The sequence below is a fragment of the Cydia splendana genome, chromosome 25, assembly GCF_910591565.1.
Source record: "Cydia splendana chromosome 25, ilCydSple1.2, whole genome shotgun sequence".
In the NCBI taxonomy this organism is placed as follows: domain Eukaryota; kingdom Metazoa; phylum Arthropoda; class Insecta; order Lepidoptera; family Tortricidae; genus Cydia; species Cydia splendana.
This window is the reverse complement of record NC_085984.1, coordinates 7,367,318-7,385,286: the sequence shown is the minus strand read 5'-3', so window position 1 is coordinate 7,385,286 and position 17,969 is coordinate 7,367,318. Positions and strand designations below refer to the sequence as shown.

The 17,969-nt window shown below is 39.8% G+C and overlaps 2 protein-coding genes across 2 annotated transcripts; both read left to right on the top strand.

The window, feature by feature from the left end:
- The first annotated feature begins 5,246 nt into the window (after positions 1-5,246).
- Positions 5,247-9,403, top strand: LOC134802605 (cytochrome P450 6B2-like). The gene is made up of 3 exons (XM_063775241.1): positions 5,247-6,395; positions 6,806-7,053; positions 9,213-9,403. Exons 1-3 carry the CDS (start codon positions 5,287-5,289, stop codon positions 9,401-9,403), a joined length of 1,548 nt encoding a protein of 515 aa, XP_063631311.1. The 5' UTR covers positions 5,247-5,286.
- Positions 9,404-10,749: 1,346 nt separating this feature from the next.
- LOC134802604 (cytochrome P450 6B2-like) lies at positions 10,750-13,757 on the top strand. The gene is made up of 3 exons (XM_063775240.1): positions 10,750-11,900; positions 12,561-12,808; positions 13,567-13,757. Exons 1-3 carry the CDS (start codon positions 10,792-10,794, stop codon positions 13,755-13,757), a joined length of 1,548 nt encoding a protein of 515 aa, XP_063631310.1. The 5' UTR covers positions 10,750-10,791.
- The last annotated feature ends 4,212 nt before the right edge of the window (positions 13,758-17,969 follow it).

Here is a 17,969-nt window from a genome sequence, read left to right as displayed (position 1 = left end):
CGGAATTAAAGGTAAAAACAATGAAATTATATCGCGGTAGACCCGTTTGTGTAATTAAATATGTGTACAAAACGCGAGAGTTTAAAGTGTTATATTTCATATCTAGTGAATCTCTAATTCATTTCCCGCATCGCGGCGCCAGCCGCCATAAGGTACCTTTTGCCGTGAAACGTCACATATCTTTACTATTTCATATCTATTGAAGCTCTAATTCATTTCCCGAATCGAGCCGTGTATCTCATGAACCGTGATAGTTGAAATTTTCACAGATTATTTATGTCTGTTGCCGCTATAACAGTGGTGGGCAAAGTACGGCCCGCGAATGGATTTTATCCGGCCCGCCGCCGGTCCTATGAAATAATTAGTATATGGCATAGGCCCACGATTATCACAAATCAAAAGAAATTTTGGCTACAATTCTGGCCCTCCACTTAAATTTCCTAAATTTCTTGCCCCCCATGAACAAAGCTTGCCCACCACTGCGCTATAACAACAAATACAAAAAAAATGAATTTTTAACAAGCAGAAACGTCTGCGAACGATGCTATTAAGCTTAGAATATATTTAAAACTGGAAAAATTACCGTCTTGGGTGAGACTTGAACTCACGACCCCTTTTTTTTTTTTTTTCTACGTGGAGTAATTAATGCATTTAGGCATTCCGCCTAGCCGGGGAACTAGGACGGATATGTCGGACTCGTGGCCAAAGGGCCAAATACCGACTAAACCCTCCACGGTATGCCCGTCTCGCAGCAATGGTGACGGTGAACACGGGATCGCAGAGCATTCTACCGCGAACACCGCCTGCTGCCGACAGCCGAGGCTGTCCCCTCCTTGGACCCGAAGGCCCTAGAGCCGAAGCTCCCCCTCTCGAAAGCAGTATGCAGGGCGACACCACACACTGATCCCTCATGACAACCTCCACGCCGGGAGGAGATGGAAAAACAGAACTCACGACCCCTGGATCGATACTCCAGTGCTCTGCCATCTGAGCCACCAAGACCTCATCCATAGCCAGCAAATTAAATACTAAAAAGTACGGAACCCTCGGTGGACACATACATAGGTACCTATACAATTACATAAGGTATATCTATGCCAATAATTAGTTTAAGTATATATATAGCACCAGCATATAAAACAAATTCACTGTAGTTTTTTTAACAATGGTATCTAAAGCTACATTAAACTAATTACAGGACTAGATATACCTTATCCTATTCATGGTATAATAATATACTCCGCCTGGTACTCCATTCCGAGATTCGCGTATGACCTAACTGACACGCGCCTACGTCATCATGCTGTTTACAGGTTCTCAAACTTTGAAATGTGGGAGAATTTTAACCAACGGTGAAAATTATTTTAACGGCATTAATTTTAAGTTATTTATGTAGAAACATAGTAAAATAAAACAAATCTTATGTATTAAATTAAACTTTATTTATCTATACAAGACAAACGTTTAAAAAACTAATTCACAGTTACACATTAATTACCAAGCTTACGACGTGAAAAGTTTGGAAAACACTGCGACTGCTGACACTGAGCGAGAAGGAAATAACAATTAACACGCGTTCGACAAGGATGACGGTCAGGGCATGAAGTTATCTAGATCCGAATTGTCAAATGTGTGTCAAATGTCCACAGCGCTATCCTGTGTTGCCAGTAGTATAAACAGAATTACCCGAAAGTCTGAAATTTCTTTCGTGAATCGGAAGATATTGCTAACGAGTAATTAAAAATGACGTGTTATTGTAAAATTTAAGCTAAAATACATATAAATGAAAATTATAAAATTATAAAGAAATATTTTAACTTATTAACCATAGGTATAATGTACCCATGTAACATGTTATGTTGAAATAAAGTGGCAATGTTATTGTGACGTAATCGCGTGTCACTCTGGGAATGGAAGACCATGTTTTATTAGACCATGATCCTATTGTAAGTACAAAGTTTCAGAGCAATCTAGCTAGTCGTTTTATAATGAAAACGTAACAACTTTTGTATGGAGAAATGAGCTTGCTACGGAGCCCTATACTATATTAAGTACCTTCATACGGCCCGACTAAGGAACTCTTGACCGATTTTTCGTCTGTAAGGGCACAGAATAAATAATAGTACTAGGTACAGAAGACTCACTCTCTAACAAAACGCGTCTGGTTCGATTAGGGTTGCCAATTTTTATTGGTGGAATATAGTATTTTCCAGAATAAGCCATCAAAACTATAGTACCTACATTTCAAATAAATATAGTACTTTTAGATAAAATACTAAACATGAGTGTAATATACGTTTAATCGGAAATATAGTATTTTAGCGTACTATATATTTTTCCAGAAGCATATAGTACAGAGAGCCAAAATATAGTACAATACTATATAATATAGTACGGTTGGCAACCCTAGGTACGATCAGCACAGATATGGCCGCTAGGTGGCGACAGCGCCACGCGCGGCTCATGGCTTTCCCCAAAATTGGGGCGGAAGGGATGTACTTTTAGCCACCTGTAGCAAAGCGACGAAATCGCGGAGTGAGCCACGCCTGGTAAGGGCCACTTGCATCATCCCACTAACCCTGGGTTAACCGGTTAAACCATTAACCCAACCCAGTGTAAAATTGTACTGGTAACCATGGTAACTCCAAGTTTAACCGGTTAACCTCGAGTTAGGTTAGGCAAGTGGCCTTAATATAACCTGTATAATAATACCACCATTTATAATTTACCTTTTGTCCTCTCCGTCACCTTGCAATATAATTGAACTGTTTTTGTCCACTCTAAAACAAATAAAATGAGTTTCTGCGAAAAAAAACCAACTATATATCGTTTTTTTAGCATTATATATAAGGTAAACAATATTGGTGTGTCTATTAATTGAAAAACACGTTTTAAAAATAAGTCACGGCAAATATGTAACAATTATGAATCTAATACGATCATTTATATTCTTCTGCTTTCATAAGTAATAGTTACTGGTTTTTAAAAAGCGTTTTTCAATTAAAAGACATGTCAAGATTACCTTCTTGCTAAAAAAAATGTCTTTAAATAACCCGACTGGTCGGATCAAAAACTAAGTAATTAAGCCCGATTCACGCTTAACTGCACATTTCTAATAGGTTTTCCTGTCATCTTTAGGTATTACCTATTTTGTGTATTTTTTTCAAAATTTTAGACTCGGTAGTTTCGGAGATAAAGGGGGGATGGTCAGATTTTGCCTATATTCTTAAATTACTCCTAAAATATTTGTCTTAAAATTATCTAAAATATATATTTTAGATTCTCACAATGAGCTCTTTCACACGATATAGTTTGCAAAACTTTGTTTTTTGATTGTCTCATTCACCCCCCAAAAGTGCCCCCTATGTTTAAAATTCATTTATTTACGTTACATGTCCGTCTTTGGGTCACAGACTTACAGACACAGAGAAAATAGGCTGTGACAGACGGACAGCCAGACACACGACTGATCCTATAAGGGTTCCGTTTTTTCCTTTTGAGGTACGGAACCCTAAAAACGAACTATATATCGAGATCCAACATAGACACAGAATGTACCAGTGTGCGCCCCCTGTGACTGTAGGAGTGTAGGAACATGTTTCTCTATAAAAAGGGAGTCAGTTATTTTTTTATATTATATACTCTTATGATTAATATTTTTTTGATTTAAATTTATTTTTAATGAGAAGAACTACTTTATTGTGTCAAATAACAAATTATCAAGGGTATACAGGGCGATTCAGGAGACGTGAGCAGGACTAACACTGCGCATTTCGTAAATTATAAGCAACTGTTTCGTGTGAGTATTAGTGAGGTTAACGTTAATTTTCTAGTCGTGTTAAAAAAAAAGTTATTAATTTATTTACGACATGCATGGTCACCCTAAAATTAGAATAATAAACTATCGATATTCTGTGTCAAATTGAATGTCATCACGGTCTGGTTACTTTTGAAAACTCGTATCTCACTCAAGTATGACAGTTTATTTTCTTTATAATCAAAATGCTGTCATTACGGTCAAGACTTTAAAGAGGTTTTATGTTTATTAATTACGTCTTGTAGGGTAACCATGATTGCAGAGAATTAAATTTGTCCTCACTAAAAAGTTAAAAAATAGGAAAAAGTGTGGTTGTTTCACCTAAATACGACGGTGATCGATCAATTATCAGTTACTGAGTGTGCAGGATTAGTCCTGCTCACGTCTCATGAATGATCCTGTATAAAAATCATACAAAAATAACTTAAATATATCTAAATATTAAAATATTTTAATGTAAAAGACCTCCACGAGTTGTAACGTGTGCAAAGGTGCCCATCACACTTGCCGCGTTACCACGTTGCATGGATAGCGATGGCCAGCCTTTGCACCAGGTACGAACCCGCGCGAGCATCAAGTTCAAATCATAAGTATTAAACTGATAAAAAACCGGTCCATGTCCGTCTGTCTGTCACCAGGCTGTATCTCATGAACCGTGATAGCTAGACAGTTGACATTTTCACAGATGATGTATTTCTGTTGCCGCTATAACAACAAATACTAAAAAGTAAGGAACCCTCGGTGGGCGAGTTCGTCCGACTCGCACTTGTCCGGTTTTTTTTGTTTTAGTTTATAAACTTAATGTAGGTAATTTGCTGTTCGAAATAAACAAAGAATCCTAGTTGTCTAAATTATCTTCTGTTTGGGTCTGTCTCTACTTTTCCAAACGACACGACCAAACATCAACATTTCAACGATAATGTCTAGAACGATAATTCGGACACCGTAGGTCACTTTAGGGCATCGCGGTGAGCTAACTTAAGGCGTGTCCAGACGGGGACAATTTTTCGCTAATCTGATTAAATTGTCCGGTCAAATCAGGCTGTGCGGACGCAAACGCCAATTTGGCTCACCGAATTCAACTGCCGATTATGACCGATATTACCGATAAAGTGGCGGACGCAAGAATACCAATTTGTGACGCTAGCATTCGCGTTTGGGGGCATATTTTTAATTTAGAGCGCTCAAATATCACCATAAATATAAAATTGGTGAAAGTTGCCAAATTGGCGTTTGCGTGCGCACCACCTGATTTGATCGGACAATTTAATCAGATTGGCGAAAAAATGTTTCTCGTCTGGACAGGCCTTTAGCCCGATTATAAGTGATTGACTGCACCTCACCTTGAATGCCCTGATAAAATAAATAAATAATAGATGCTAAATTAATAACGGACTTGGTCAGTCGGCGTGCAGTTTTGCGCACAGATAAACCATTCAGTGTGTAATTTACTAATTTATCTTTCAAAAATGTTTCTATCAATCGTGATCGTGGCTGTGATTGTGATTTTATTATTCATGAATTTCCATAAATGTAACTATTGGGCAATAAGGGGGGTCAAACATGAGAAATGTTTCCCTTTGTTTGGAACCATATTTCGGGTTATCACGCAACAAATCTGTTTGTCAGAGTACGTCGCAGAGTTGTACCATAAGTATCCCAAGGAAAATTTGGTTGGATTCTCCATCTGTGGCATGAATGCCCTCGTTGTGAGGGACCCTGAACTCATCAAACAAGTTTTAACGACAGACTTCCAGCACTTTTATCCAAGAGCTCTAAATCCGAACAAGAGGGTTATAGAACCGATGCTCAAGAACTTGTTTTTCGCGGATGGAGATCTGTGGAAGCTGCTGCGGCAGAGGATGACGCCCGCCTTCACGTCCGGCAAGCTGAAGGCGATGTTCCCTCTGATCGTGGAGAGGACCGAGCGGCTGCAGCGCACCGCCGCCGCCGCCGCGGAGCGCGGCGTGGAGGTGGACGTGCGCGACCTCATGGCGCGCTACACCACCGACTTCATCGGCGCCTGCGGCTTCGGCATCGACACTGACTCCATCAACGATGATACGTCGATTTTCCGCCAACTAGGTAAAAGCATTTTCAATCCAACAAAAAAAGAATTCATCATTTCTGCACTAAAGTGGGTATTCCCAGAAAAACTTAAGCATTTTCGTTCATTACCGTTACATATTGAACAAACTACGCTTGCCTTGGTGAAAGGGATCATGATGAAAAGAAATTACAAGCCTTCAGGGAGAAATGACTTTATTGATCTGCTTTTGGAACTAAAAGAGAAAGGTACGATTGTTGGAGAGTCGTTGGAAAGCAAAAATCATGACGGGTCACAGACAGCTAAGTTGGAGATGGACGAGGACCTGATGGCAGCACAGGTGTTTGTGTTCTTCGCGGCGGGGTTTGAGACGTCTTCGTCAGCGACTAGCTATACTCTGCACCAGCTGGCGCTGAACCCTGACAAACAGACCAAGTGCCAGCAGGAGATCGACAATGTACTCGCCAGATATGACGAAAAACTTTGCTTCGACGCCGTCAAAGAGATGAAGTACTTAGAAATGTGTTTCAAGTAAGTTTGATACCACTTTGTAACCGTCTTTATTACTCTAAAGGTCTAAAGGTTGACTCACGCTAGACCGTGCCCGGACCGAGGCGTCCGACATGTCATTTTGACTATGACGGCGATCCGTGATCACGGGGTGCTTTCCATAGAAAACGAAACGCCGGAATAAACGAGGCCACGGCCCGGTCTAGTATGAGTATACGTAAATTCGTAAATCATCGACGCTGTCTCATTAGATAATAATATTAATATTAATATTAATAGCCTAAGACGAATGATGAATAAAGAGTTAATAATAAAATCATTAGGAACTCTCCTCCTTTGAAATAAATTATATAAGGCGTAATCGAGACCTAAAAACATAATTTCTAATGCAAGAGCATTTGTGTATCACGATCGCTGTTTTCTTCTTCCAGAGAGGGTATGCGAATGCTTCCATCTTTAGGCTTCCTCATCCGTCAGTGCGTGAGACCGTACACGTTCCCCGGCACCGACGTGAGCATAGACGCCGGTGTGTACGTGCTGGTCTCCGTGCAGGGTCTGCACAACGACGAGCAGTATTTCGAGGCCCCGGACCAGTTCCGACCGGAGCGTTTTAGTGAAGGCGGTAGCATCCCTAAACATGTTTACTTGCCTTTCGGTGAAGGTCCACGAGCTTGTATAGGTAATAAAATTACTTATTTTTTGTTTATTTCTGAGATCAGTTTGGTTTAGGGGGTGTATAAGGTCGCACCAAGGTGCAAGTCGTCCGATACGTCATTACTAAACTTAGGGCTGATTTAGACAGCGCAATTCGGGAAATGAATTAGACATTCACTAGATATGAAATGGTAACGATATGTGACGTTCCACGGCAAAAGGTACCTTATGCTCATATAATAATATAATAGCGTAAGTGCCAACCGCCATAGGGTACCTTTTGCCGTGGAACGTCACATATCGTTACTATTTCATATCTAGTGAATGTCTAATTCATTTCCCGAATCGCGCCGTTGCATGCGATTTTAGTTATATTGCGGACTGTTGGTTACGTCCAATTCAACCGACCGATCAAAACCCGCAATGTAATGAAACTCGCATGCGAGTTCTCGCATCGTCTAAATGAGCCCTAATGAATATTAAATAGAGTTGGGCGGGACATGTTGCCAGACAGAGTGATGGCAGGTGGGCCAAAATTTTAACAGAATGGTGGCCGCTTTCAGATGAAAGAAATGCCTGGCGTCCGTTTGGCTCGTTAGGTGGACGACATTCTGAAGGTTGCGGGTCACTTCTGGATGAGATTGGCTCAGGACCGGGATAAGTGGCGTACTCGGACAGGACGGACAGAGAGAGGCCTATGCTCAGCAGTGGGCGATAAAAGGCTGATATGATGATATGGTCAATGTGGAAAATAGGCAGTAGGGGAAGCGGGGCAGCTTGGGACACCTTTTTTTGAAATTGATTTTAGGCCCCAAAATTAACTCAAAATACATTTTTTTGTACTTAGTAGATGATAAATTTACTAAGGTTTACAACGTATATCTTTTTTTATTAAATTTATGGCCAGTAAAAGAGATATATGGATTTTAACAAGAAATGGTATTTTTTCAATTGTGCCCCACCTGCAGGGCACTTTGAGTACCTAATACTGGGTAATTGTGATGGCCTAGGTAAGTACTAGGTACTTTGATTTGATTAATTTATTAAATATTGAACCATTAAACAAATAAATATAAATATTGCACTTTGATACATTACGTGGGACACTTTGATACATCATTTTGGGTACTTTGGCACGTGAATCAAACTGCCCCGCAGAGCATACCTTACAGAGATCAACTCAGTTAGCTGACCAGTAGTAAACTTTTATAACATTATAAAACGTCTATTAAGTGCGGTGCTATTAGAACATATACTTCAGTTATTAAGCAGGTGCGCTAAAACTACGAAAAAAAGCTTTTAATGAAATCAATGTCAATTTTTGACAAAAAACTACCTACTTGATTTGTTTTAACTTTTCTTTGTCAATTTTATTTCTTTTTGTACGTTCGGCACTATTCACAAAATAATTTATATAAAAAAAAATCTTAACATAAAAACTGGCAGGGGTACTTAGGTACACTATGGGGCACTTTGATATGTTCAAAACTGCCCCAATCTTTATTGTACCAAAGTACCCCAATGGTCAAATAAATTAAAAATATATAGTATTATTAAGTATTACCTACTTTAAAATAATAAGCTAACTTTATTACTGAATAAACGTACTTAGCGCTCATTATGTTGTTCATCCGATAAAGTCTAAAATTTCGCAACACAACTCGATAAAAAAACATAATTTAAGTATTTACTATGCGACCGCCGAAACACGTTTACCTACACCCTTTTACACGCACCAAGCGACAACGGCTGGCAGGAGAGATGTGCCGAAAGCTGGTGCCTCACTCACACATACAAAGCCACGTTTTAGCATTGTAGAAGGTGAACATAAGTTTTTAGTTAAGGAATTAGTGTGGGTGTTCAAAACTGCCCCTTGTGCATATCTGCCCCGCTTCCCTAATTAGTTACAGATATCCAGTCTAAAACAATTTTCTAGAGTCAGACCAAGAAAAGTCTGCAAAGATTTTGATAGCACACAAACTTCTATGAAATTATGACGTATAAATAACACTTGCACTGCGCGTGCTATCAAAATCGTTGCAAACTTGTCTTGGTCCAGACCAAGACAAGTTTGCAACGAAGTAGAGACTAGTCTCTACTTCAAGGTATCCCAGATTGATAAAAATTTGGTGACCACATCTGCTGATTGAATTCATATTATAAGAATTTTAATTTTACTGCCAGGTGAGCGTCTGGGCCTAATGCAGTCGCTGGCGGGGCTGGCGGCGCTGCTGCGCCAGTGCTCAGTGGCGCCCTCTGCTGGCACCCGCACGCCCCGCGTCGACCCTGCCTCCTTCATTGTGCAAAACGTAGAAGGTGGACTACCGCTCTCATTGGTGCCTCGCAAGATCCAATCAGATATTCATGTGAAGTAATGTGGTTGGCGATGTTTAAATAGTTTTTTTCTGAATAAAAAAAAAGAAGGAAAAAAAAATCAAATTTTGGAAATTTTATATTAAACATTCAGTTTTCAAAGTCAAATGTAAATTTATTTGTAAGCATATAGGTAACAGTATTGGTACAAAAAGTACGTGAAAACGCTATGTTTCGTCGATAGGCATACAAATTTGAGATTAGGTAGACACATACCAATTAAAATACCTACATTAAAATACTTACATTTAAGTTATTATCTACATCTACAGCTCACAGAACCACTAGTTTACATGTTATAACATGCTTTACTTTTCTGAAGTTTACCTACTTCTATAGTCTGTGCGGAAAGCGAAGAGTCGGGAAATGTATGGGATCCAATACATTCTACGACTCTTCTCTTCGCACAGTCTATCAATAGGTATTCGTATCCAATTAGAAAAAGAAAGCTGATAAAATGTGCCTACTTTGCTCCTCACTGGGTAATTAATTATGCTCCAACAGTTATTATTTATTATACACGGTGACTAAAAAATAACTGCACTTCCGTCGCCAGGGAGGTTTTAGGATTATACTGAGCAACTTTTACTATGGGACCAACCCCGAAATCTGGAAAAAAAATTGACTCTCCCTAAAAAAATGAACCAGCCAAAATGTATGAAACGACCAAATTTTTTATCGCAATTCCGGGTTGGTTCCATAGTAAAAGTTGCTCTGTATAATCCCAAAACCTCCCTGGCAATGAGAATGCAGTTATTTTTTAGCCATTCAGCCAGCGTATTATGGATGGCTTTATCCATCTTTATCCACGTGATAAAATAACTGTCACTTTTTAACACCGTGGGATAGAAAGTGACGGACACCGTTTTATCACGCTGTCACGTAGACAAGAACGACCATCATATCCGTACTGTATATGAAAACTAATATCACATCCTCATTATGTTACAACAATTTTGGAGCAAAGTAGGCACATTAGGGCCACCTCACACTAACGTCTATTGAGCGTCAGTGTCTAGTCAGCGCTATGTCGCGCCAGCGTTGCGTCGAGCAGCAGCCATAGAGGTTGATTAGACGCCGATTCTATAGTCTGTATCTTTAGGTATTTAACAGTAGCTAACAAGCTTAGCTACCATAGCTGTATCATTTTTTTCCGTGCAAATTGGCGTTTCCGTCCGCACCACCTGATTTCATCGGACAATTTAATCAGATTGGCGAAAAATTGTTTTCGTCTTGACAGGCCTTTAGTCCGGGCATAAGCTATTGACACCTCTCTTTGAATGACCTGATAAAATAAATAGATGCTAAATTTAATCACAAACTTTGTCAGTCGGCGTGCAGATTTGCTCACAGATAGACCATACATTCAGTGTGTAATTTATTTTAGAAAATGTTTTTACCTGTCGCGATCTTAGCCGCGATTGTGATTTTATTATTCCTGAATTTACATAAATGTAACTATTGGGCAATAAGGGGGGTCAAACATGAGAAATGTTACCCTTTATTTGGAACTATATTTCGGGTGATCACCCTACAGATCTGTTTGTCAGAGTACGTCGCAGAGTTGTACCATAAGTATCTCAAGGAAAATTTGGTTGGATTCTCCATCTGTGGCATGAATGCCCTCGTTGTGAGGGACCCTGAACTCATCAAACAAGTTTTAACGACTGACTTCCAGCACTTTTATCTAAGAGCTCTAAATCCGAACAAGAGGGTTATAGAACCGATGCTCAAGAACTTGTTTTTCGCGGATGGAGATCTGTGGAAGCTGCTGCGGCAGAGGATGACGCCCGCCTTCACGTCCGGCAAGCTGAAGGCGATGTTCCCTCTGATCGTGGAGAGGACCGAGCGGCTGCAGCGCACCGTCGCCGCCGCCGCGGAGCGCGGTACGGAGGTGGACGTGCGCGACCTCATGGCGCGTTACACTACCGAGTTCATCGGCGCCTGCGGCTTCGGCATCGACACTGACTCCATCAATGATGATACGTCGATTTTCCGCCAACTAGGTAAAAGCATTTTCAATCCAACAAAAAAAGAATTCATCATTTCTGCACTAAAGTGGGTATTCCCAGAAAAACTTAAGCATTTTCGTTATTTACCGTTACATATTGAACAAACTACGCTTGCCTTGGTGAAAGGGATCATGATGAAAAGAAATTACATGCCTTCAGGGAGAAATGACTTTATTGATCTACTTTTGGAACTAAAACAGAAAGGTACGATTGTTGGCGAGTCTTTGGAAAACAGAAATCACGACGGGTCACAGACAGCTAAGTTAGAGATGGACGAGGTCCTGATGGCAGCGCAGGTGTTTGTGTTCTTCGCGGCGGGGTTTGAGACGTCTTCGTCAGCGACCAGCTATACTCTGCACCAGCTGGCGCTGAACCCTGACAAACAGACCAAGTGCCAGCAGGAGATCGACAATGTACTCGCCAGATATGACGGAAAACTTTGCTTCGACGCCGTCAAAGAGATGAAGTACTTAGAAATGTGTTTCAAGTAAGTTTTATACCCCTAAATGCTTCGTAAGCTGGCCATACACATTAGGGTATGCCTGCGCAGTTTTACCTGTGCAGTTCAACTGCGCAGTTAAAAAGGAGCGTCTATGGCAGTTTTTTACGACTGCACAGTTGACCTGTGCAAATATGAAAATAGATATTTTTTACCTGTGGGCTCTTGAACTGTACAGGTAAATCTGAGCGGGTATCGTACGAATGTCAATTAGGACACCTATTCGACATGTTTGATCGCGTGTTCGTATGAGTAAAATTCGGTCAAACTTGCGATAACTGCGTAGTTGGGTTGTGTTGTGTTAGGACAACCTCTAAATCATCCACGCCGTCGCATTAGATCATGGATAAATCGAATGAAAGCCTGTTTATTCATATGAGAATAAATATGTTTTAAAACTGAAACAAAACTATATTCCCATAAAGGATGACTCACGTTAGACCGGACCGTGGCCGGGCGTGAGCTTCATTTTCTATGAAAAGCACCGAGTGATCACCGATCAACCGTCATAGAAAATGACACGTCGGACGCCCCGGCCCGAGCATGGCCTGGTCTAGCGTGAGTCATCCTTAGGGCGTTATCAAGACCAAAATACATATTTTAAAACGCAGAAACCATTGTGTTACAAATGCTGTTTTATTCTTCCAGAGAAGGCATGCGAATGCTTCCATCTTTAGGCTTCCTCATCCGTCAGTGCGTGAGACCGTACACGTTCCCCGGCACTGACGTGACCATAGACGCCGGTGTGTACGTGCTGGTCTCCGTACAGGGCCTGCACAACGACGAGCAGTATTTCGAGGCCCCGGACCAGTTCCGACCGGAGCGTTTTAGTGAAGGCGCATGCATCCCTAAACATGTTTACTTGCCTTTCGGTGAAGGTCCGCGAGCTTGTATAGGTAAGAAAATTTCCTATTTTTTGTTTATTTCTGAGATCAGTCCGGTTTAGGGCGTGTATAAGGTCGTACCAAGGTGCAAGACGTCGGATACGTCATTACTAAATTTAGGGCTGATTTAGACGGCGCGTGAACTCGCATGCGACTTTAGTTACATTGCGGACTGTTGGTTACGTTTACGTTCAATTCAACCAACCGATCAAAACCCGCAATGTAATGAAACTCGCATGCGAGTTCTCGCATCGTCTAAATGAGCCCTTAAATAGAGTTGGGCGGGACATGTTGCCAGTCAGAGTGATGGCAGGTGGGCAAAAATGTTAACATAATGGTGGCCGCTTTCAGACGAAAGAAATGCTTGGCGTCCGTTTGACTCGTTGGGTGGACGACATTCGGAAGATTGCGGGTCACTTATGGATGAGATTGGCTCCGGACCGGGATAAGAGGCGTACTCGAAGACAGGCCTATGCTCAGCAGTGGGCGATAAAATACTGATATGTCGAAATCCAGTCGAAAACAATTATCTAGAGTTAGCCTGCAACGATTTTGATAGCACGACACGCAGTGTAAATGTTATTTTAAACGTCAAACTTCTATGTAATTATGACGTATAAGTAACACTTGCACTGCGTGTGCTATCAAAATCGTTGCAAACTTGTCTTGGTCTAACTCTTCTTCTGGTATCCCAGAATGATAAAAAATTGGTGATCACATCTGCTGATTGAATTCATATTATATTATAAGAAATTTAATTTTACTGCCAGGTGAGCGTCTGGGTCTGATGCAGTCGCTAGCGGGGCTGGCGGCGCTGCTGCGCCAGTGCTCAGTGGCGCCCTCTGCCGGCACCCGCACGCCCCGCGTCGACCCTGTCTCCTTCATTGTGCAGAACATAGAAGGTGGACTACCGCTCTCATTGGTGCCTCGCGAGATCCAATTAGATATTCATGTGAAGTAATGTGGTTGGCGATGTTTAAATAGTTTTTTTCTGAATAAAAAAAAGAAGAAAAAAAATTCAAATTTTGGAAATTTTATATTAAACATTCAGTTTTCAAAGTCAAATGTAAATTTATTTGTAAGCATATAGGTAACAGTGTTGGTACAAAAAGTACGTGAAAACGCTATGTTTCGTCGACAGGCATACAAATTTGAGATTAGGTAGACACATACCAATTAAAATACCTACATTAAAATACTTACATTTAAGTTATTATCTACATCTACAGCTCACAGAACCACTAGTTTACATGTTATAACATGCTTTACTTTTCTGAAGTTTACCTACTTCTATAGTCTGTGCGGAAAGAGAAGAGTCGGGAAATGTATGGGATCCAATACATTTTACGACTCTTCTCTTCGCACAGACTCTATCAGTAGGTATTCGTATCCAATTAAAAATAATATTTAAACATTTAAAATGTGCCTACTTTGCTCCTCACTGGGTAATTAATTATGCTCCAACAGTTATTATAATTATATGAAGACTATATGAACTATATCATATCCTCATTATGTTTCAACATTAATAGTACCTACCACAATACAATAGTTTTAAAATTCAAATTCGAATTTTGGAGCAATGTGTCTAACATTAGGGTACCCGCACACTAACGTCTATTGAGCGTCACCCATACAACCATTTCCAGTCGCCGTTACGACGCGGTGTTGACACATCTTGTGTCGACACCGTCTGTTTCGGTCACAATTCCAGTCGCAGAGTCGTCGCCGTGTCGACACAGTTACCAGAAATGGGGAAGGGTCGACACATGACACAAAGTGACATAAAGTGTGGTCGCCGTGTGCACACATTGTTTCGGGTTTGCGACTACTTTATGCCAAAATCATTCGTTCATTCGTTCATTTTGTTCCTGTCAAATGGAAACTGTCAGATGGAAAAATACTTAAATAAAAATAAGTGACATTAATACGCCATCTCTAAAACGGATTACAAGACGTAATTATATATTGTTTGCATTTATATTACAATAGGACTTAAATTATTATGGGGAATTAAACTGCTCGAGTGATTTGATAAACTAAGTGTAATATAATCAACGCGCCACCACATTGTTTTAGTTTAGCCGGAAATGAAATTGTTTACTTCTCAGTGCCTGTGTTCATAACTATATTATTTGAAGCATTTTTAGTACTTCGATGCGTATACTATACTTAAATAACAGAAATAACGCTTTACATACTACGAAACTTGTTAATTATGATGTATAAATATGGTTTAAGGCTGAGAAATATTGCAGTCACAAAGTAGTTGCAATGTTTCGACTTTGTGTCGACTCTGTGTTGACACATGACACGCGCTGTCAAAAGTAATAACAAAGTTACTGGTATGTTACTGGATTTGCAAAATGGCTCCTTGTGTTGATTTGTTTTCAGATATTCTCAAAGTGTAAAAATGCCGTGGTCAGAGATGGGCATTAATCGATTAACTGTTTATTCGACTAATTAATGGAATAAAAAAAGTTAATTCTCAAATTTTAATCGCGATTAGTTTAGTCGACCTAACATAGATTGAAATTGAATTAATCTAAATATTAATCTAAATATTAATCGAATAAATTATCGATTAAATCTCGATTGAAAGTTGACAGGGGGCCATTTTTGTATGTAAAAATAATAGAAATGTCTTGCATGCAGATGGTAGCAAAACACTTTGTCATAAAAGTCGAGATGGGTGTCGATATATAGGTTTTAGGGAGTGCCGATTTCGAAAATAATGACCATTTTAGAATCCGAAATGGCGGCCATGCACTGTGTCATAAAAGTCGTCATGGATGTCGTTTTATACGTTTTGGGGGGCCCCAATTTTGAAAATGATGACCATTTTGGAATCCAAAATGGCGGCCATGCACTATGCCATAAAAGTCGTCATGGGTGTCGTTTTATAGGTTTTAGGGGGCGCAGATTTCGAAAATGATGACCATTTTGGATTCCAAGATGGCGGCCATGCACTATGTCATAAAAGTCGTCATGGATGTCGTTTTATAGGTTTTAGGGGGCCCCGATTTAGAAAATGATGACCATTTTGAAATCCAAAATGGCGGCCATGCACTACGTCATAAAAGTCGTCATGGGTGTCGTTTTATAGGTTTTGGGGGGCGCAGATTTAGAAAATGATAACCATTTTGGATTCCAAAATGGCGGCCATGCACTATGTCATAAAAGTCGTCATGGATATCGTTTTATAGGTTTTAGGGGGCGCAGATTTCGAAAATGATGACTATTTTGGATTCCACTTTCATGACAAAATACGTAGCCGCCATCTTGGATTATAAAATGATCATCGTTTTCGAATTCTGCACTCCCTAAAACCTATAAATCGACATCCGTGACGACGCAAGTTATCTTTATTTTCAGATCTAACAAATTGCTACAGAATACAAAGGACTAAAAAGAAGCGAGGAGGTAATGAAACAAGCAAAAATACAGATGATTCCTCGACGCAATTGGGTGATTCTTAAATTGTGTCCAGATTTTTTTTGTCATAAAAGTTTTTATTTTTCACATATTACTCTCACAAGTTCCGTGACATTTCGACCTTGTAATTTTTTAAGTAAATGTTTTTGTTTATCTATGAGGATCTCACTAGAATAGTATAATCAAGGTATGTTTATATTTGATGAATGAAATAGTAACGCAAAAAAAAATATATATTTGTGTCTTATATTCCTGCCGAAGACTTTTATTTTACCTTTTCCTTCTACACAAGTTTGGCCAAGTAATAAGAATTTAGGGCTCTCAATTTTATTTTGACTTCTACAACAGTAAAGCTACGAGGCCATGTTTGGTATCGTTTTCGTATAAATTCGCAGTACCAAATTTAGTTAAGGTATCACATTGACACCATTCCGAAGTAAAAACATATAAACTTATTAAAATACTTTCTTTTAAACTCCTCTTCACGCTTAAACTGCTGAACAGTTTTAATTTAAATTTGGTACACATATATTTTGAGTCCCGAGACAGGATATAATAAGTTACTTATCTCAAAAATCATCCTTTAAAGGTGTGAAATGAGGTGTAGGGGGGAATTCAGAATTGACTTCTTGAAGTTAATACTGTTTAAGTTTAGGTTTGAAGTCATGTTTTTTCATCATTTTTAACTAAATCAAAGATGTAGACCATCCCAAATTTCATATAAATCGGTTCAGCGGTTATTGATTTCCCGTACAAATTTCCACGCCACTTTTCACACCTTCAAAAGATGATTTTGGTTATAAGATCTATCCTATGTCCTGTTCCGGGACGCAAACTATTTCTATACCAAATTTCAACGAAATCGGTTCAGCGGTTAAGCGTCAAGAAGAGTTTCAAAAAAACCGGGCAAGTGCGAGTCGGACTCGCGCACGAAGGGTTCCGTACCATAATGCAAAAAAAAACGAAAAAAAAAAGCAAAAAAAAAACGGTCACCCATCCAAGTACTGACCACTCCCGACGTTGCTTAACTTTGGTCAAAAATCACGTTTGTTGTATGGGAGCCCCATTTAAATCTTTATTTTATTCTGTTTTTAGTATTTGTTGTTATAGCGGCAACAGAAATACATCATCTGTGAAAATTTCAACTGTCTAGCTATCACGGTTCGTGAGATACAGCCTGGTGACAGACGGACGGACGGACGGACGGACGGACGGACGGACAGCGAAGTCTTAGTAATAGGGTCCCGTTTTACCCTTACCCTTTTTCGTTCTTCGGTTCCGTACCCGTCTTTAGGTTCCGTACCCTTTGGGTACGGAACCCTAAAAACCGGCCAAGTGCGAGTCGGACTCGCGTATTAAGGGTTCCGTACATTAAGTCCGACTCGCGCTTGACTGCACATTTCTAATAGGTTTTCCTGTCATCTATAGGTAAAGAACTATTTTGTGTATTCAGACGGACATACATACAGACGCACGAGTGATCCTATAAGGGTTCCGTTTTTCCTTTTGAGGTACGGAACCCTAAAAAGATTTATTTTTATTTTGTGGAATGGTGTCAATGTGATATCTTAAATGGATTCAGCACCCCAGATTTATACGAAAACGATACCAAACACGGCCTAGCACCTTCACTGATATAGATATATCAAGATAAAATTGAGAGCCCTAAATAAACTTTTAAGAGCGGATATCTCAAAAACTATTCAACATATCGAAAAAATTGATTAAATAAACTTGT